At 35.1% G+C, this 22,422-nt stretch overlaps 1 protein-coding gene across 3 annotated transcripts in view; it reads left to right on the top strand.

Moving 5' to 3' along the window:
- The first annotated feature begins 7,820 nt into the window (after nucleotides 1-7,820).
- Nucleotides 7,821-22,422, top strand: part of LOC136031118 (sialin-like) — a 41,845-nt gene continuing 27,243 nt past the window's right edge. The window contains exon 1 of one of the 3 annotated variants that reach the window (XM_065710431.1): nucleotides 7,821-7,928. In XM_065710431.1, coding sequence (XP_065566503.1) covers nucleotides 7,898-7,928 — 31 coding nt within the window. In that variant the 5' untranslated portion in view covers nucleotides 7,821-7,897. Of the gene's footprint in view, nucleotides 7,929-20,542; nucleotides 20,717-22,422 lie in introns of those variants that run through there. The other 2 variants (XM_065710430.1, XM_065710432.1) reach the window with 2 other exon arrangements.

The raw sequence follows: 22,422 nt of genomic DNA, 5'->3' as shown, positions 1-22,422 counted from the left end.
ATTTGTTTTTTTGTTTCTTTCTTTTTTTCCAGGGGTCATCGTATCGACCGAGTGGTCCTAAAATGTCACAAGAGGGCTCATTCTAACGTAAATGAAAAGTTCTAGTGTCCTTTTTAAGTGACCAAAAAATTGGAGGGCACCTAGGCCCCCTCCCACACTCATTTTTTCCCAAAGTCAACGGATAAAAATTTTGAGACAGTCATTTTGTTCAGCATAGTCGAAAACCATAAGAACTTTGTCTTTGGGAAGACTTATTCCGCCACAGTCCCCAGGGGAGGGGCTGCAAGTTACAAACTTTGACCAATGTTTACACACAGTAATGGTTATTGGGAAGGGTACAGAAGTTTTCAGGAGGATTATTTTGTTGTTTTTTTGGGGGGGTCGATGGTAGGGGGCTACGTGGGAGGATCTTTCCTTGGAGGAATATGTCATGGGGGAAGAGAGTTTCTCTTCCCCCAAGGGTTTCTAGTATTATTTAATAAAAAAACGAAAAAATAAATATGAAAAAGTTTTTTCAACTGAAAGTAAGAAGCAGCATTAAAATTAAAAAAAGAGGTTATTACGCCTATGAGGGGTTCATTTCCTCCTAAGTACCTCGCTCTTTACGCTAAAGTATTTTTAGTAATTTCAACTATCTTATTTTACGGCCTTTCTGATTCAGTGGTCATTCTTAAAGAGTTGGGACAAAATTTAAGCTTTAGTGTAAAGAGTGATGTATTGACCAGGGGACAAACCCCCTCATATACATAATAAAATTTAAAGAATATAAAAGTTCGTTGCGTAAGTTAATTCTTAAGCTACGTATATTTTTATTAATAAAAACGTTCGTTAAAAATTAAAAGTTCTAGTTGCCTTTTCAAGTAAACAAAAAAATGTAAGGGCAACCAGGCCTCCTCCCCTACCCCTTTTTTCTCAAAATCGTCTGATCAAAACTAAGAGAAAACCATTTAGCCAAAAAAAGAATTAATATACAAATTTCATTTTCATAATTTATGTGCAGAGAACCAAAATCAAACATACATTAATTCAAAAACGTTCAGAAATTAAATAAAAAAACTAGTTATTTTTAACTGAAAGTAAAGAGCGACATTAAAACTTAAAACTAACAGAAATTACTCCGTGTATGAAAGGGGCTCTTCCCTTCTCAACGCCCCGCTCTTTACGCTAAAGTTTGACTCTTTCTCTCAATTCTACTTTATTAAACAGTAAATAACTTTGGCGTTAGAGTAATTTCTGTTAATTTTAAGTTTTAATGTCGCTCCTTACTTTCAGTTAAAAAAAAAAACTTTTTTTTTTTATTTAATCATCTAGCAAGAACCAACAGAAGATATAGTGGTTATCGATTCAAAAATTTTGCAATCCGCTCCTGTCTTTACCTTAAGGTTTTGTTTATTATTTTCTGAATGTAGAGACCCTTATTTTTCTTGAACTTGTATCGATTAAATCATTTCTTATTTCTAGCAAGTTTTCAATTTGGTTCCAAGGGGGAAATTTATCGTTTTTTCTCTTTTATAACAACCATAGATACTTTACATGTAAAAAAAAACGATATTTTAATTCTTATGGCTTTAAATTTTTGGCTCTTTGGTTCTAATACAGCAACAAAGATTTGTTCTCAGTTTCGTTCCATCTGTATCCATTACTTTATTACTCCTAGCAAAAGGGTTGCAGGAAGCAGCACTCTACCGATACTCATTTATATGGATACACTATCATACTATCTAATCTATTTTATTGATTTTCCCGAGTAGTGAGATTAGCGATAGGTATTCCCGATTTCAAATAAGAAGAAGAAAGTTTATTTGAGCCTTACGGCGACACACAACATGATTTAATAATACAACACTGCACAGAACACACACTCAATATAAAACAATACTTATTTTCATTCACTCGGGCTCGACCGAGCCTCTCCCGCCTTTTCCACATATCGTGCCATTTTGCATATGGTTCCAGGCTTCGAAGACCTCAGGATATCAGAAAGTAGCACCAACCGATGGTCCCCCCAAATTTCATCCCTAAGACGTTCAACCTCCTGGCACTCCGTGAGGAAATGGGCTAAATTAATATCTTCTTTTCCGCAATACCCGCACTTACCATTTTTTTTTTTATTTTGTTTCCTATGTACTGGAAGGCAATTTCCCCTCAACTTGATCAATGATTTTAAATATTTAAAAGGTAAATTTACCTTAAAATAATATTCTTCCCCAAAAATTTCTTTTACTTTACTATATTGATTCAGTGTTTCCGACGAACGTACTAAACAACCCCACTCTTGTATCTCTTGGTCTTTCAATCTCTGCATAATTTCTGGAAGGCATTGTGTGTTTCCGGGTCCGTTTCCTTCCATCCACAAATAAGAGCTAGGCTGCCGAATTGACACATTTTGTGTCAAAATGGCACAATTTGATGTTGCGTGACACAATGACACATTTTTCAATAAAAAATGACACAATCGACGAAAATGACAGATTTTTCAAAACAAAATGACACAATTTTGTCATCCAAGTCTTGTTTTTTAAATGGTAATAGAAGAAAAGTAAAATTTCAGTTTTCTACCTCAAGAAAAGCTACAAATTAACGGAGGGGAATAGCACTATCTAACGGTGGCAGTAGTACACAAACAGTGTGGAATACAGAACATATCCCATCACCATATTTAGAATTTAAACCATGAGAAGAAAACAGCCATAGGTGGAAATTTCAAATCAAAATGCACGTTGAATGTCTAAACTTAATTGGCTGATTGATTGAGTATGTGATGTAGCCAACTGGTACGTACTTGAATAGTAAAAAGTAAACAGTGCAGCTTACCAAAGTTGTATGCATAAGCAGCAACTCACATTTTTAAGAGTACAGGAGGGGTATCCCACCTCGGACAAGATTACAAATTTCCAGAGAAGTCTTTCCTTCAGAATAATCCATCTGGCTTAAAAAGGCACCAATTATGACAAAAATACTAGATTGAAGCTAGTTGAATGGCTTACATATTGAGTAAATAAACATAGCTTCAAAATTTCTAACTGAAGATACTTGTATTTCAAAGAACATTCTATGAATCTTCTTTGATTACTTCTTTGAAGTAATCAAAGAAGATTACTTCATTCTAACCTTACCTTGTTTCACTTAAAAATGATGAAAAAGTCAACAATATTAATTGCTTGAATTTGGAGCTCTAGAGTAGTGACACTCGCATTCACAAACTCCTCTCCAGCTCAAGGGCAACCATGAAGTCTATCATGAAGTCTTTTGTTAAAACTGACATCTTAGAGAATGATGATGCTTTTGTCATACCCATGATCTCGGTTGTTTCAAGGAAATCTCCGAGATTTCTTTTGGTCCAAATGCCAAAATAAACGTGCATGCCCATAATATATAACATAATATACAATATAAGGATGTGATACCCTCAAATGATCTCAAACAGTTTAGGTTGAACTGCCTGAGATTTCTTGTAGAAGCTATCAAACAAATGAGGAAATGAATTGGTCATTCTGATCCCACTTTACAAGCTCTGGCTCGTTTAGACCCAGTGACTGGTTTGAGCGGAAAAGTTGACACTCTAGTGAGACTGACCGGTCGGTTCAGCAGCTTACTTGGGAAACATGAAGGTGAAGTGGAAAGGTCAAGGAATGTAATAGAGACTCAGTGGATCTTGATGAATGAGCACAGGAATGAGATTATCAGAACCATGGGAACTGAAGTGTCTCCTTCGATCTTTTGGAAGACACTATTGAATAAAAAAAAATGCTCAAGGCAAGCCGCAGTTCGAAGAGCTGTCCCTTTTCATACTAAATCTGTGTGCTCTTCCGCATTCCAGTGCAGCTGCAGAATGTCAATTTCCAGTTCTATCAAATATAAAAACGAAACTCAGGAACAGTCTACTTCTCGACACGATAGACTCACTGGTGCATGCAAAGCAGCTGGTCTCTCGTACCTCAGGAACCGTGCACGACTGGGAAATTCCTTCCGATATGCGGAAGAATTTTATTGCCTGGTACAAGGAGAAAGAAGAAGAGACCAATGAGCCCTAGATATAGCCAGGGTCGAATATACTTGAATTTCTGGGGAGGGGGGTCTGTGTGTGAGAGGTTACCAAGTTGTTCAGTGCTTATATATCTGATATTCATCTGTAATTTTTAGTACAGATATGCGATTGATTTTGGCTTACATTTTTCCTCGGCCTCTAGGACCATTACAAGTACGATTTTAACCATTAAGACAGGAAGACTTAGTAGTATTGTTGGTTCAAGCTAAGCTTCAATGAGGGCATAGTGACATACTGTACAAGAGAAGAAAAGTAGGCACAAAGCATGTTAAAACAAAAGGAAGTATGTTCAGGCGTTAAACTTCATTTTTATGAATTTCTTCTCGATTAAATCCAGGTCTCGGACAAGTTTTATGCTCGCAAACTAAAAAGCTTAACGCACCAACTGTGGTCTTATATTTTTCCATTTTCGAAGGTGTCAACTAAAGCTTAGCCGATTACGATTACGACATCATGCGAAAAGTCTTTAATTTACTGTCGGAATTGATTGTCCCTAAAACTTTTATAAATGTAAACTTTCCTCGTTGGCCGCCCAGACACACATTCACAGTGTGTAACATTAATTTAATCCAATATTCCTATTACTTTCATGATTTCATAAAAACGGCTCGATCCTAAGATAATAGTTTAAGGTTAAGTTTACTCCTTTTTGAACTGATTTGGAAAAGATTATATATTTAAAACTCTAAATAAAGATTTGAAAATTAAATTTGATACCACTTGTAGCAAAAAAAAAAATGACACATTTTGTGACACATTATGGAGTCTGAGATGACACAAAAAGCACATTTTCGGAAAAAATATGACACATTCCTTCAAAAAATTTGGCAACCCTGAATAAGAGAGCCCTAGTTTGTCAAGAGATTTCTTGATTTGTTGAGTTCAAGGAGTTTTCCTATTAAATCGAAGCAAATCATTATAAGCTTGTTTAGCCAATCGGTCCTCAGGAAGATGGGTTAATATCAGCCAAAACTTAAATACTTGATAAAACCAGTGCAATTTCAGTGAGAAGATGCCAAAGTCTCCTTTGATTAGCTGGTTATGTGTTGTCTGGTGCAGCCCGAAAAGTCTTTTCAAACAGTTCGTGGTAACGAACTGTAGTAAGGAGCGACCTGGCTCAATAGTAACCAAAAGTCTGAAAAATGGATTGAAAAGTCTGAAAAAATGCTGATTTTAAATATATAAGTTTCATTAAGTTTAGTCATACCCATCAAAAGTTACGAGCCTAAGAAAATTTGCGTTATTTTAGAAAATATGGGAAAACACCCCCTAAAAGAATCTTAACGAAAATCACACCATCAGATTCAGCGTATCAGAGAACTACTGTAGAAGTTTCAAGCTCCTATCTACAAAAATGTGGAATTTTATATTTTTTGCCAGAAGGCAGATCACGGATGCGTGTTTATTTGTTTTTTTGTTTTGTTTTTTTTCCCAGGGGTGATCGTATCGACCCAGTTGTCCTAGAATGTTGCGAGAGGGCTCATTCTAACGGAAATGAAAAGTTCTAGTGCCCTTTTTAAGTGACCAAAAAAATTGAAGGGCACCTAGGCCCCCTCCCACGCTAATTATTTTCCCAGAGTCACCTGATCAAAATTCTGAGATAGCCATTTTATTCAGCGTAGTCGCAAAACCATATCACTATGTCTTTGCGGACGACTTACTCCCCCGCAGTCCCCGTGGGAGGGGTTACAAGTTCAAAACTTTGACCAGTGCTTACATATAGTAATGGTTATTGGGAAGTGTACAGGCGTTTTCAGGGGAATTTTTTGGCTGGAGGCAGGGGTTGATAAGAGGAGGTGGGGGAACTTTCCATCAAGGAATTTGTCATGGGCGAAGAAAATTTCCAAGAAGGGAGCGCAGGATTTACTAGCATTACTTAAAAAAAAAAAACAATGAAAAAGTTTTTTTTCAGCTGGAAGTAAGCAGCAGCATTAAAACTTAAAACGAACAGAAATTATTACCCATATGAGGGGCTCACCTCCTCCTAATGCCTCGCTCTTTACGCCAACGTATTTTTAGTAATTTCAAAGTAATTTCAACTATTTATTCTGCGGCTTTTGTAATTCAGGGGTCATTCTTAATGAATTGGGACAAAATTTAAGCTTTAGTGTAAAGAGCGAGGTACTGACGAGGGGGCGAACCCCCTAATATATGTAATAAAAACATAATAAAACAAAAGTTCTTTACGTAAGCTAATTTATAAGTTACGTATATCTTTTAATTATTAAAATATTCGTAAAAAATTAAAAGTTCTAGTTGCCTTTTTAATTAACCGAAAATCGGAGGGCAACTACGCTTCCTCCCCCGCTCTTTTTTCTCAAAACCATTCGATCAAAATTATGAGAAAGCCATTTAGTCAAAAAAAATAAATATACAAATTTCGTTTTAATTATTCATCTGCGGAGAGCCAAATCAAAACATGCATTGATTCAAAAACGTTCAGAAATTAAATAAAAAAAACAAGTTTTTAAATGAAAGTAAGGAGCGACATTAAAACTTAAAACGAACAGAAATTACTCCGTGTATGAAAGGGGCTTTTCCTTCTCAACGCCCCGCTCTTTAGCGTAAAGAGCGGGGCGTTGAGAAGGAAAAGCCCGTTTCATATACGGAGTAATTTCTGTTCGTTTTAAGTTTTAATGTCGCTCCTTACTTTCATTTAAAAACTTGTTTTTTGTATTTAATGTAGTATCTAAACTGGACTGATTCAAGCTTCTCCGCGGCTTCCAGGCCCCATAGCTCAGCTCCGTAATGGATTGCCGGTTTAATTTTCGAATCAAATATTTGCTTAAATATTTTTAATGACTTCGACTTTTTCACTAGGTCATTATGTAATATTGCACCCACTGCTGCTTTCCCTCGCTTTGACATTTCGCTCACATGTTCCTTCCAACTGCAGTTAGGCGTCAGGGTAAATCCAAGATATTTCGCCTTTTCCACTACCTTAATCTCTTGTCCTTTGAACCGAAATTTCGCTCTCAGCTAAATTCCTTCTTCCTCCTTTATTGAAGATCATTATCTCCGTCTTCCCGAGGTTTACACGTAGTTTCTTCGATTCAAGGTATTCTGCCATCAGGTCAATTAAAATTTGTAGTTCACGAGCTGTTTTCGCTACTAATGCCATGTGGTCGGCGAACAGTAGAGCCGAAAACGTTCTGTTGCCGAGCTTAACGGTTGGGGCCCGTCTTTTCTCTAAGAATTCTACAATGTCGTTTACAAATATTCCGAATAGCCGAGGTGACAAGGCACTTCCTTGTTTCACACCTCTTGTCTGTTCAATATGTACCTTTAATTTTCTAGCTGTACTGAGGTCGTTAAGCTGCTGATCTGACTTCAGGTTAAAAAAAAAGAAACAAAGGAAGAAAGGTGACCCGGGTGCTGGGGAGCCAATTTTTGTTTTATCGTTGAAGCTTATTGCCAAAATATTTATATGTTATTCCTCTTTTTTTGCTGTCTTCATTGGTCGAGTTCTTTTTCGTTTCTTCTCTTTTATCGATTCTTCTCTTTTTTTCAATTTTATCGTCAATAACTGTAATTTCAATATTGTTTAGGCACACGGTGATTCTAGCTATAAAAAGGGAAAAAATGGACATTTACACCTTACGAGGACGCTCATTCCTTTTTTTTTAGCAATTTATTTTGCATTCTTTTTGCAACACACAATACGTCTAGTTTTTTAAGATTTCTTTTTTAATCTGATATGATAAAAACTATATTTCCATACCATAGAGACAGCAGATAGATCATTGTCTATCATCTTATCTCACCAGATCTTCGTATCTTTGCCCTTGAAGTTCCAGTTTAATATTGATTCTCTAAGCAGTGACAGTAAAACCTAACTGGAAAAAAAGTATGACTTTACCAGACTGTGGCTCTAGAAAGTGTAAGATTGTTCATATTTTTTATATTATAAGATCATTTTTAACTTCAAAGAATACTTTACTTTAAAGAATACTAACGTAGTAAGTGTTGGGAAAAGTATAGCATAGTTTTAAATAGCATTGTTTAATTTTCATAGGCATAGCTCAGCTTAGTAGAATTCTAGCATAGTTTAATAAATGATATAGCTATTGTAGTATGGTTTTTTCTATAAATACTGTAGTCTTGTACACACTTGGTCAAAGGTTACTATATGTAGTTCATGTTGGAGAAAAATGCTCATTATGCAGCTCTTATTTTTTCATCACATCTGTCTTAAGTAGAGACCGAAGAACGCCAATTTGTAATACTCTACAGAACTACCTTGGTCTAGTTTGGGGTAGGAACTTGCTGAAAGTACCACATATTAAACATTTCTGGGGCTGTGTTAATGCACTATTGTCCTTAGTGGTATTTAGGGACCTACCTAGGTATATTCGGTATATTAGGTAAGGTATACTAGGGTAAGGTATATTAGGTAAGGTATATTAGGGTAAGGTTGGATAATAAGGAGAGAAAATCATAAAAGTAATACTAGCAATGTTTGTCTCTGTAAGATTCGTTGTTTTAAACTCTTTAGAGATGAAATACTGCATTTCTAGGTACCAAATACATAAAGTTTTCCTTCCAAGCTTTTTGAAGGTAAGGTAAAGTAAGCAAAACACAGGCAAGGGAAGATAAAGGGCTTATGTAGTCATTGTAATTCTCGGTCACATGTTTATTTTGGATAAATTAGAGAAAACATACGATGGCAGGAGATGCGGAACTGGTGATTAGCTTAATGGAGGCCAGAGGGGTAAAAATCGTTTGCTCCTGTGGCAACCCTCGAACTCGTATTTCGTAAGTAAGATTAAGAGATATTTTAAGAGCAACGATACAGGAATGTAAATTATGGAAACCGGGCCAATTGTCCCATTAGATAGACGTATTTAAAAGCACATTTTGGTATTTTCATTGAAAAATGGCTTTTTTGGAACTATAGTTGAAAAAAGATAAACAACAACAAACTATAACAAGATTCAGAAACGTATACTCAGAAAAACTTTGTTTTCTGCTCGATTATTTATTGCTCGCTTTTAAGATTAAAAATAGAGACATTAGACCATACTAAAAGATATTTATTAAACTGAACTTTACCTTAGCATCAATTTTAAACTTCCCATACGGAAAAGTTTGCAATTTTACAGCACAAGGGGTCTAAGGGGCATAATGCCTTCAATATCTTTGAGAAGGTAAAGATACAATTTCAGTTATTTATAAAATAGGGTCCTATTTGGAGTGTACACAAATTTGTAAACAAGAAGGGCATTAAAAGAATGTATTTGCGCAGTTAATATAACTCGCAAGAAATCCTACTATTATTGCAAAATTCCTACAGAAAAAATTACTTTTGTTATTTTTGCTTTTAACGCAAATTTTAGATTTATTCTTCGCTATTTGACATCCCAAAGGCTTCAAATTTTAAGAATTGTAACAATATTAATATTTTCATGCTTTTGAGCCTTGCAGTTTTTATATTTGGATAACACAAACGACTTCACTTGTTTTAATATTATTTTTAAAAGTTCAAAGTCCTTATACCTAATGTTTACAGGTAGACGGCTTAAATCTATCAAATTTCAAAAATTTCAGCAACTTTTGACAGTTTCACACTTCTAAGACTTATGATTTGTGCATTCAAACAACACGGTTTACCAGCTCACACTTCTATGAATCTCAATCTCTTTCAAATTAGCAAAATTCTTAGAATTAGTTTTCATAATTTGACCAGTTAAGCCTTCCAATTTCAAAAACATAAGATTTTTACAAAATTCCACGAGTCTGATGTTCGCAATCTGACAACTGAAAAGTAGTGTACACATATGTATTACGGGCTCTACGCCCTTATTCGGGCATTAATGCTTCCCTCTACTATAAACAGGACACCTTATTTAGGCACTATAGCTTGCCTACAGTCCAGAGGTCACGCTAGAGGCTTGCCCTACTTAAACGTCAGATGTAACTCCAGAGGGTATATCTTTTTTGCATACTTCCATGATAATCCCATTTTCATATATCTGTAAGGTCTTAGTGACCAGTCAGAGCAACCGGATCCATTATGAGGCTGGATTTTCAAAGTAATTGATATTAGTAAGAAAAGCGAATTCAGAGAGATAATAGTTTGAATATAGTCTTTATCATTAGGTTTATTTTTGAAAGTACATACTAGCAAAAATTAGTGGCTTGTTTACAGTATTGGAACTTGATAGTTGAGCTGATAACAGCAATGATACGAAGACAAGAGTACCAAAAGTAGCAGTAGAAATTACACGAGGACCTCAACTAATCCCTGAATAGGATGATATATATGCCAGGTATATGATATCATTGAGCAAATTCAAATTTGATGAGCCGTTAAGTTTTGCAGCAAAATCTAATATAGTGGATATTCATAGACTTCAAGCTACTTTAAATACAATAGTCAAATATATTGAGGACAATAAGTTAAATCAGTAAGTGAATATTAGTAATATATTGTTGTAGTTATGCAATAAAATGTTTCTAAATCCAAAGTGTTTTTCTTGTTAGATATTTTTTTTAGTATGTTATCCTTTCTCTAGGAATAAACTTGAAGCAGAAAGGATCTTAGTTATTTCGTAGTCAGCTGTAAGAATAGTAGGAATAAAAAATGGATAGAATTGAGAAACAAAAAATCACGGAGAATATTGTGATTTTGGAAAGATGTTTAATTCTAAATGATGATTTTAAAAGTTATCTCTTGTGTGACCAGGACACCGAGACAAAGGGAATATAAATGCCGACCGGGTAACTCAAAGAGAAATTACAAACTGGGACACCGGGACACAAATGACGACCGGGACACAGGGAATATAAATGACGACCGGGACACAGGGACACATCATTAGAATAATGAGGTATAGATCTGAATACGGATTGTTTTTCCCATGTACAATTATATGTTGCATGTTCAAGAGTTAGTAAACCTGACAATCTATTTATATGCATAGACAATGGGACAGCGAAGAATGTTGTATATTCGCATGTTTTACGTAGTTAAAAACATATATATATATATATATATATATATATATATATATATATATATATATATATATATATATATATATATATATATATATATATATATATATATATATATCTATTCACAGGTGGGACACAGGGACACAACTACAATGGCGCGTAACTAATATTAACTAATATGGCGCGCAACGACTTACGCGCGCGGGGGGCTTGGGGGCGCGAAGCGCCACCCCAACAGCTAGTTTTTATATATATAGATGTCCCGGTGTCCCAGTCGTCATTTGTGTCCCGATGTCCCGGTGTGTAATTTTGTCAATCAACAAACATGACGTCAGTCGACACACAAACATGACGTCACTCGACACACACAGACAACTTATTTTTATATATATAGAATATATGCAGTACAAATTAAATACTAATTCCTGTATTGAAGAGATTTGCGACTCTCACATAGAGAACTCCTGTGTTCCAATTCTCACTGTGATAAATGTTATCAGTGGGAGAATTTTACTTTTGAGTATCAATCACTATCACATTTGAATTGCTTTGGTTCTCCAAAGAAATTAATTCTCGCACTAACAGAAAAATTCTTGATTACATCTCGAGTGATGTCATCATTAGTGCTTGTTTCGTAACACAAATATTTTTCCTTGTCAGAATTCAATGCTACGACAACTCTTTCATGTAGACACATATTCTTGAAATACTTTGTCTTTATTTTTAAAAATAAGACACATGTATCTATCCTTCCAGCGCACAATCAATATTGATTGAAAACATAAAATAAACCAATTATTTTCAATGACCAGCCATAGAGTACCACGGGGCGGCCACATACAAAAAATCCATAAACCATGTTCACAAAAGACTCACATGAACTAATATTATAAAAAATTTTAAGACAAAAAAATAAAAATTCTAGGATCCGAAGTCCAAAATAATTCTGTGCCAAAAAATTATAAGTCCCAAAGTCCAAAAAATGGAAATTAATGAGTCAACAAATAGGAGAGGAGAATCATAGGGCCCTTAAGGGGTACATGGGGACCTAAACTCATGCACAAGCCCGGTAATGGTAAACCAATTTACTTGGGACCATTAGACGAAAAAAGAATTCCTGACTGATTGTAGTCATCACAATTTTTAGAGATCAGAACACTTTTCATTGACCATCTTAAGAATAGGTCTCTCTAGCAGGAATCTCAAATCACTGTGGTATGCATAATCTGGGAATGATGCCAAAGAAAGTGCTCGGGGACAAATAACTGATAGTGTTTACCATATATCCAACTTCAATTACTATACAGTGACGCTTAGAACCACATAGGTAGCACCCAGAAGCAATAAACTGATTGCCTAGAATTTATTTCTAAGAGCATGATATCATCAATGACTTGATGGTTCAGTCAAGTAAAGTGTCGTTCTCTTACCATAGGAAATCATGGGTCTAACATTTCATTCATACATCAGACATAAATTCAGTAAAATTAGTGGGAAAAGCTGCTTAAAAGCTAAAAAAAAATGTGTTGTTAGAAAAGAAAACTTGTCCCCATCTATAACTGTAGTTAAACAATAACACCTTCTATGATTTTGGTTATGTATATGGCAATATTTGTGAAATCGTCGTTAAACCTTCTTCTTGATCTTAAGCCACTAAGAAAGAAAAGAACAGGGTGGGGCTGGAGCCGGAGGTATTGTAGGGATACTACTAACAGGATATTAATTTGAAATTTTGAGGGAAAGCTAAGCAGGGTGTAAAACTAAATCAAAAAACATTATTTGTATCCAGCTTGTAAAAAGAGCGTCTATACAAAATCCCAGAATGAGTTGAGGGTGTTCTTTTGGAACTTTTTTAGCATTTTGGTGGAGATGTTGAGCATCCAGATGGCCATTGAGAACGTATCTGTAATACCTTGGAAACGGATAAGGGCGTTAACCTAAGACTTTCAGGACACTTTGAAAGAGAAGTTTAACTCAATCACAACACACCAACGGGTATTCAAGGTTATACAATGGGTGTAGCTACGCTATCTCAGGAACGCCTTATGTAATATAGCTGAAACTCTTAGGGCATTTTAAGGAAAGGGTCCATTATCTTCTGCCTATACATAGGGCTGAAACATGATGGTGGTCAAAATGGCTTTAACCCAATAGAGGCCCAAACATTGTGTTAAAACATTATCAAACTCGTCGCTGAATTTCGTCCAACTTTAAATAGCAAGCCGGAATTGTGATTCCTGGAGAGAACCAATGAAAAAAAAAACATTTCAATTAAAATCAAACAGTGATTGATTTTAAAAGAACTTTTTTGTAAAGGAAACTTTTTCAAAGAGAATTAAAGAGCAGTATTAAACTTAAGACGAGAGGATATAAGATTAAGTAATAACTCACGTGTAAAACAGACTTACAATAAATAATAAATAATCATAAATATTCAAAATACCATAAATAATCAAATTAAACTTAAAAAAAGAAACTACTAGAAACAGGAGTTTCTCTTATCCATCTTATCTAAAACCTCCTATCCAATGTACATACCAGAACGTCATTTACCCATTACTGAAAATAAAATGTACTTTTAATTTTCTTTTTCATAAGGTTAAAAAATACCAAACTGTTAAAATTTTCAGAGACGAATATTAATATATATATCTATATATATATTAAACTTTCAAACTATATTTCATACATCTCAAAATCTTCTTCGGGACTATTGTGTGAGAGTTCAATCAATAGTTTTATTTTTTGCATTAAACCATTCCTATTAATTATATAGTGCATTATTTTTAAGTGCTTTTATTTACCTTCGTCTGCTTAGGTGAAGGAGAACCTAAAAGTTCTGCTTTTAGGTCGGAGATCAATACCTGGTTACAGCTAATGATAAGGTTATCCATCCTGCTGAATTTTGACAAATTCCAAAATTACGGACTCTTTCAAATGAACCCTTTTTACTTTAAAGTCTGTTAAAAGATAAAGTGTTTATATTTCAAGTGGTTGCTTTAATGTTTGGATTTCCCTGCTCTGTATTTGCCAGTTTTTGAATGATTTGGTGGATAGGGTATCATTGACTATTTATTTTGGGTAAGAATTTTTGCTTCCACTTTGCCGAATTAAAAAAAAAAACTCACCGAATATTTTTTTTCAGGGTTATATCAACTCGAATTTGAACTGTTGTATGAGTTATTGGAATTTGAATAATTAAAGCAATTCTTTAAAACAATGATTCTATTTGTTGTCAGTCTTTTTCAGGTTGTAAAATAGAAAAATGTTGCACCAACAAGTATAATTATTAAAATGCTTAAGTTTTTCATTTAAACCGCTAATTTGTCTCGTGTTTACACCTTATAACGTCTTCAAACCAGCAAAGGCCATGTTATTGGAATTTGAATAATTAAAGCAATTCTTTAAAACAATGATTTAATTTGTTGTCAGTCTTTTTCAGGTTGTAAAATAGAAAATGTTGCACTAACAAGTATAATTACTAAAATGCTTAAGTTTTTCATTTAAACCGCTAATTTGTCTCATGTTTACATCTTATAACGTCTTCAAACCAGCAAAGGCCATGTTTTACCCAACTTATGTTTGCTTTTAGGATTTAGGGCCATCAGTACGAGATCCTCGCAAAATAACGCGATTTATAAACTTCCAAAGAATTTTATGGTTTAAGAATTACAGAAGGAAATCTAGAAACCACTTATGTTGTCTGTTTCCTAGTATCGGTAGTAGCAGACCTTTTTTTTTCCGTTGCCTCAGCTTCCACTATTTTTAGATTTAATCTGGGTCATTCGTGAAGCAGCTTACAATATATATATATATATATATATATATATATATATATATATATATATATATATATATATATATATATATATATATATATATATATATATATATATATATATATATATAAAAATAAGTTGTCTGTCTGTGTGTCTGTCTGTGGATCAGGTGACGTCATGTTTCTGTGTTGACTGACGTCATGAAATTAGTTGTCGTCATTTTTGCTTTGACGGTGACGTCATTCAAGATATTTAAGACATATGTTCACGTAGAAATCTATTAATGTTTAGAAAGCGTGCCGAGGAATCAGAGCAACCTGAAAGTTATCGCCTGGCATTCAGGTACAACCCATTCGATGATTATAGCTTGAGTAGATGTGTTCAAATCGGGACAATGTCTAAAATTTGTCCAAAATGCCGTGAATGGTTTCACCAATTCGTCGTTGATATGTATGCTAAAATTGAATCAGAACGTTTGCTATATATCCGCCTGAATCAGACCAAGCTCCGCTCTGAACAATACATTCATTTGCGAGATGCAGTTATAAATGACGGTAATACCACAAACGTTGGAAGATTAACAATTTTACCTTCGTCATATGCTGGCAGTCCCCGTCATATGCATGAATATGCTCAAGATGCTATTGCGTATGTTCGTCTCTATGGTCGTCCAGATTTATTTATTACATTTACATGTAATCAATCTTGGGACGAGATACTGCAGCTTTTACTTCAAGGACAATCGGCGGTTCATAGGCATGACATTACGGCCCGTGTCTTCCGGCAAAAGTTGAAATCACTGATAAACTACGTTGTAAAACTTGAAGTGTTTGGGTCAGTGCGATGCTGGATGTACTCAGTGGAATGGCAAAAACGAGGTTTGCCACACGCACATATACTAATCTGGCTACATAAAAAAATTACTTCGAACGAAATTGATGATGTGATTTCCGCTGAAATACCTGATAAAAATGTCGATAAGGGGTTACATGATATTATTGTAAAAAATATGATACATGGACCTTGCGGTGCACTGAACGAAAATTCACCATGCATGGCCAAAGGAAGGTGCACAAAGCAATATCCTCGACTTTTAGTATCAAACACAATTACTGGCAATGATGGTTACCCACAATATAGAAGAAGATCTACTGAAGATGGCGGTAAAACAGCAATAATAAAGAAGCGTAACGGTACCACCATCGAAGTAGATAACCAGTGGGTTGTTCCATATTCCCCATTATTATCAAAAACATTTAATGCACACATAAACGTTGAATACTGTAACTCCGTAAAGGCAATCAAATACATATGTAAATACGTCAACAAAGGCAGTGACATGGCAGTTTTTGGCTTGCAGCCCAAAATCAAAGATTTCGATGAAATCGTACAATATCAGGCTGGAAGATACATAAGCAGTAATGAAGCTGTATGGCGAATTTTTTCATTTCCGATTCATGAACGTAGTCCAGCTGTTGTTCACTTAGCGGTACATTTACAGAATGGTCAACGTGTTTATTTCACGGAAACCAACGTGCAACAAAGAGTCCTGAATCCACCGGATACAACATTAACAGCTTTTTTTTCGCTTTGCAAAAATGATTCTTTTGCAAAAAAAACTGCTGTATACTGAAGTGCCTTCGTATTACACGTGGAATACTAAAAATAAAGTATTTGAACGTCGAAAACAGGGTAAGTCAGTCGACGGCCAACCTACCATCTTCAAAGATACCACGATAGGAAGACTCTACACCGTTCACCCCAATCAACATGAATGCTTCTTTCTACGCCTGCTTTTGGTGAATGTACCCGGTCCGACATCCTTTGAGTATTTGAGGACTGTAAATGGTACTATACATGACACTTACCGTAGTGCATGCCAAGCTCTGAATTTATTGGAGAATGACCAACACTGGGATAACTGCATCAATGACGCGTGCGAAACGTCAACCCCAAGTCAAATTCGTGCATTGTTTGGCATCATTTTAACAACTTGCTCTCCATCAGCTCCTACAGAGTTATGGGAAAAATATAAGTCAAAAATGTCCGAAGATATACTCCATCGAAAACAGTTAGAAACGTCAGATATGACTTTTGATTTTACATCAGAAATTTATAACTACACTTTAGTTGTTATAGAAGATTTGTGCGTACGTATGGCAAACAAACCTCTTCAGGATTTGGGAATGCCTTCACATAACCGTATCGCTGCTGTTTCGACATGTGTAGAATTGGATCGTGAACAAAGTTACAGTACGAGTGATCTATTGTCGTATGTACAAAATAACATTTCCAAGTTAACGTCGGAACAAAAAGACATTTATGATACGATAATGCATTGTGTCGATAACAACGTTGGAGAAATTTTCTTTTTGGATGCGTCAGGAGGTACTGGTAAAACATTTGTGATAAAACTGATTCTGGCATCAATTCGATCAAAAAATGATATAGCGTTGGCAATTGCGTCGTCCGGAATAGCCGCAACATTGCTGCCTGGTGGAAGAACTGCTCATTCCGCTTTGAAATTGCCTCTGAACTTGCATTCTACAGAAACTCCCACGTGCAATATTTCCAAATCATCTGGGATGGGTAAAGTATTGCAGCAATACAAACTTATTATTTGGGATGAGTGCACAATGGCACACAAGAAATTGCTCGAGGCTCTGGATCAATGCTTGAAAGATTTGCGAGGGAAGTCGAAACCCTTTGGCAGCACATTAATATTGCTTGCGGGAGATTTCAGGCAAACATTACCTATAATACCTAGATCAACTCCTGCAGACGAAATGAATGCTTGCCTGAAAAATTCTAATTTATGAGCACACGTAAAAACATTAAAATTAACTACAAATATGCGTGTCCGATTGCAAAACGATGACTCTGGTCAAACATTTTCAGATCAATTGCTGGCAATGGGAAACGGAAAGCTCCCAGTAGACTCAATTTCAGGACGTATACAACTACCTGCTGATTTCTGTAATTTAGTGACGTCCAAAAATGAATTGATTGAAAAAGTATTTCCGAATATTCTAAAAAATTATAAAAATAATAAATGGCTAAGTGAAAGAGCGATTCTCGCACCCAAAAATATAGACGTCCACGAAATCAACAATATTGTTTTGACCAAGATTCGAGACCAGGCAGTCCTTTACAAGTCAGTCGACACAGTTTTGGAACCAAATGAAGCGGTTAATTATCCATCTGAATTTTTAAATTCCATAGATCTTTCAGGGTTTCCACCACACGTGCTACAACTAAAAATAGGCGTACTAATAATACTTTTAAGAAATATAAACCCACCAAAGCTTTGCAATGGCACTCGACTTGCCGTAAAAAAAAACAATGGAAAACCTAATAGAGGCCACAATCTTGACAGGGCCTTTTGAGGGTGAGGCTGTTCTTATTCCTCGCATTCCCATGATTCCAACGGATCTGCCTTTTCAATTTAAAAGATTGCAATTCCCAATTCGATTAACATTTGCAATCACCATTAACAAAGCTCAAGGTCAATTATTAGAAAAATGTGGTATAGATCTTAATACAGATTGCTTTACCAATGTACAATTGTATGTTTCATCTTTGAGGGTCGGTAAACCTGACAATCTATTTATACGCACAGACAATGGGACAGCGAAGACTGTTGTATATTCACAAGTTTTACGTAGTTAATTTGTATTGTATCTATCTATCTATCTATCTATATAAAAACGAGTTGTGTGTATGCATGTTTGTTTGTTTGTAAAAAGAGCGTTTGCATATGACGTCATTATTAGTACATACGGCTTTGTATATGGACAGACAATGGGAAAGCCAAGAATGTTGTATATTCGCAATTTTTACGTAGTTTGAAACACATATATAAATCTATCTATATTCACAGGTGGGAATTAATAAAATTAAATAAAAAAACAAGTTTTTTTAACTGATAGTAAGGAGCGACATTAAAACTTAAAACGAACAGAAATTACTTTGTATTTGAAAGGGGCTGCTTCATCATCAACTTCCCGTTCTTTACGCTAAAGTTTGACTCTTTCTCTCAACTCTACCTTTTAAAACTGTAAAAAACTTTAGCGTAAAAAGCGGGACGTTGATGAGGAAGCAGCCCCTTTCAAATACGAAGTAATTTCTGTTCGTTTTAAGTTCTAATGTCGCTCCTTACTATCAGTTAAAAAAACTTGTTTTTTTTATTTAATTTCTGAACGTTTTTGAATCAATGCATGTTTTGATTTTGGCTCTCCGCAGAGGAATAATTAAAACGAAATTTGCATTTTTTTTTTATTTTTTTTTGGGTAAATGGCTATCTTTCAGTTTTGGTCGAATGATTTTGAGAAAAAAAGAAGTGGGGGACGAAGCCTAGTTGCCCTCCTATTTTTTAGTTACGTAAAAAGACAACTAGAACTTTTAATTTCTTACGAATGTTTTTATTAGTAAAAGATATACGTAACTTACAAATTAGCTTACGTAACGAACTTTTGTATTCTCATGTTTTTATTACATATATGACGGGGTTCACCCTCTCATCAGTACCTCGCACTTTACACTAAATCTTAAACTTTGTCCCAATTCATTAAGAATGACCCCTGAATCACAAAAGTCGTAGAATAAATAGTTGTAACTACTAAATATACTTTAGCGTAAGAAGCTAAGTATTAGGAGGAGGTGAGACCCTCTTATGCGTAATAATTTCTGTGCGTTTTAAGTTTTAATGCTACTCCTTACTTCCAGTTGAAAAAACTTTTTCATATTTATTTTTTAATTGTTTTTTTTTAATAAAGCTAGAAAATCCTGCGCTCCCTTCATGGAAATTGTCTTCCCCCATGACAAATTCCTCGATGGAAAGTTCCCCCAACATATCCCACTCTTATCTGATCAACCCCTCTCCCCAACCAAAAAATCCTCCTGAAAAAGTTTGTACCCAATAATCATTACCAAATGTAAGCACTGATCAAAGTTTGTAACTTGTAGCCCCTCCCACGGGGACTGTGGGGGAGTAGGTGGTCCCCAAAGACATAGTTATAAGGTTTTTTGCCTGAGCTGAATAAAATGGCAATCTCAGAATTTTGATCCGTTGACTTTGGGAAAATAATACGAGGGAGGGGGCCTAGGTGCCCTCCAATTTTTTGGTCACTTAAAAATGGCACTAAAACTTTTCATTTCCTTTAGAATGAGGCCTCTTGCATCATTCTAGGACCACTGGGTCGATAGGATCACCCCTGGGGAAAAAAAACAAACACGCATCCGTAATCTGCCTTCTGGCAAAAAATATAAAATTCCAAATTTTTTAGATAGGAGCTTGAAACTTCTACAATAGGATTTTCTGATACGCTGAATCTGGTGGTGTGATTTTTGTTAAGATTCTATGACTTTTAGGGGGTGTTTCCCCCTATTTTCTAAAATAAGGCAAATTTTCTCAGGCTCGTAGCTTTTGATGGGTAAGACTAAACTTGATGAAACTTATATATTTAAAATCAGCATTAAAATGCAATTCTTTTGATGTAGCTATTGGTATCAAAATTCTATTTTTTAGAGTTTTGGTTACTAGTGAGCCGGGTCGCTCCTTACTACAGATCGTTACCACGAACTGTTTGATGAATGAATGCATTCATAGTGAATAACTACATTTTGTTTTTTGCATATTGCTCACGTATAGATTCACTACCAGTATCCATGTTAAAAACTATTTTTTTTATTTTTACCTAAAGTCTGTTTATTTCCCTCTATCTTTCTCTCTTTCTGTAAATTGTTTGGCAATCATTTTTTGGAGCTAGAACTAATCAGTGCCAGAATTTGCGTTAAAGAGTTACGTCACATTTTCATCAAAACAGCATGTATTTGATTTTCATTGTTTGTGTGTCTTCTTAGAATACCAGAGTGAGAATTTAAATGGATATTGATGATAAGAATCTCAGATCCTTAAAAAATGACACGCGAGGTAAGATGGTAATTTTTGAGTTTGGTTTAGACCACTTAACGTGCTTCTAAACAAAATATTTTTTCGGCTAAGAAACCGAGTTCATAACTTTGAAGAGGGTGAGGAGATCTTTTGGAACGTTTCCTTTTGTAATCTTTAAAATGTTTTGCGATTTTTCTACATTTTCTGTATATTTTCTTTTTTTGGAGTTGAGGGTGTGACAAGAAATTTGCCATTCCTCTAAAAAAAAAGTTCCTGCACATATGCAGGGTGACATTATGCTGTTGATACGTCCATTTTGGAGCATGAAAAGTAAGTACTTATGGATTGCATAATCGCGCACAACACTCCTATTTAGGTATTTTTCGTCAGGGCTCAGCCTCTAAAGAAAATGTTGGGGGAGGGGGTTATGTGGTCTAAAATTCTCAGTGCTTTTATCCCTTTCCTTGCCTATGGATATTAATGGTCTTACTATTTAAATAGCAGGTCTTTTGACTTTATTTTGAAAAAAAAAGTGAAGCCCGATTTTAAAAGTGCAAAGTACAAAAAAAGCGTGTAAACTTCGATGCACTTATTAAAACTAAACTATTATGAAACTCACCTATTAAATACTAAATTATTAAATACTAAATTATTATTAAATACTAAACTTATTAAATACTGGATCCAAATGAAGAGCAACATCTGACATTTCCTAAAATATCAAAATTAACGACACAAAATTGCAAGCCTGACCAAAATAGCCAATCTACAACTCTGGTTCCTTCTTGACCCCTTCGCTCGACAAACTCTTTTCTCAGGGCCTGATTTCAGATTAGTAAAAAACAATTTATGGCCTTTTCATTTTTAAGGTCTCAAGGTAGTCTGTCTGAAGCAGTCCTATTTTATAATTTAAGTGATCGGAAAGTTTCCACACTAAAATATAATTTTCTATCATCATAAATTGCATTATAAAAGGTTGTTTTTTTTTTATACAGCAGTCATATTCTCTAGAGTGTTCGGAGGAAGCACCGTTAAGCTTTCATTATTCAATGATTAACTTTGTATCACACTCACATCTTCACGTAATACAAAAAAGGTGAATGAGGCTTATATATATATATATATATATATATATATATATATATATATATATATATATATATATATATATATATATATATACATTTGCGCCCCCGAAGCCTCCCCGCGCGCGCAAGTCGTTACGCGCCATATTAGTTACGCGCCATTGTAGTTGTGTCCCTGTGTCCCACCTGTGAATATAGATAGATATATATATATATTTTTAACTACGTAAAACTTGCGAATGTACAACATTCTTGGCTGTCCCATTGTCTGTGCATATAAATAGATTGTCAGGTTTACCGACTCTTGAATATGCAACATATAATTGTCCATGGGAAAAACAATCTGTATTCAGATCTATACCTTATTATTCTAATGATTGCCCTTGAGCTTTGTTGATGGTGATTGCTAATCGAACATTCCCTGTGTCCCTGTCGTCATTTATATATCCCCTGTGCCCCCTGGCGTCCCCGTTGTTGTTATTTCCCTGTGTCCCGGTCGTCATTTGTGTCCCGGTGTCCCAGTCTGTAATTTCTCTTTGAGTGTCGCCGTCGTCATTTATATTCCCTGTGTCCCGGTCGTCATTTTTGTCCCGGTCATCATTTGTGTTCCGGTGTCCCGGTCTGTAATTTCTCTTTGAGTGTCCTGGTCGTCATTTATAT

This window comes from Artemia franciscana, chromosome 9 (assembly GCF_032884065.1).
Source record: "Artemia franciscana chromosome 9, ASM3288406v1, whole genome shotgun sequence".
NCBI classification, from domain to species: Eukaryota; Metazoa; Arthropoda; class Branchiopoda; order Anostraca; family Artemiidae; genus Artemia; species Artemia franciscana.
Note: the sequence above shows the minus strand (reverse complement) of the source record. Positions and strands in the feature narration are given on the sequence as shown.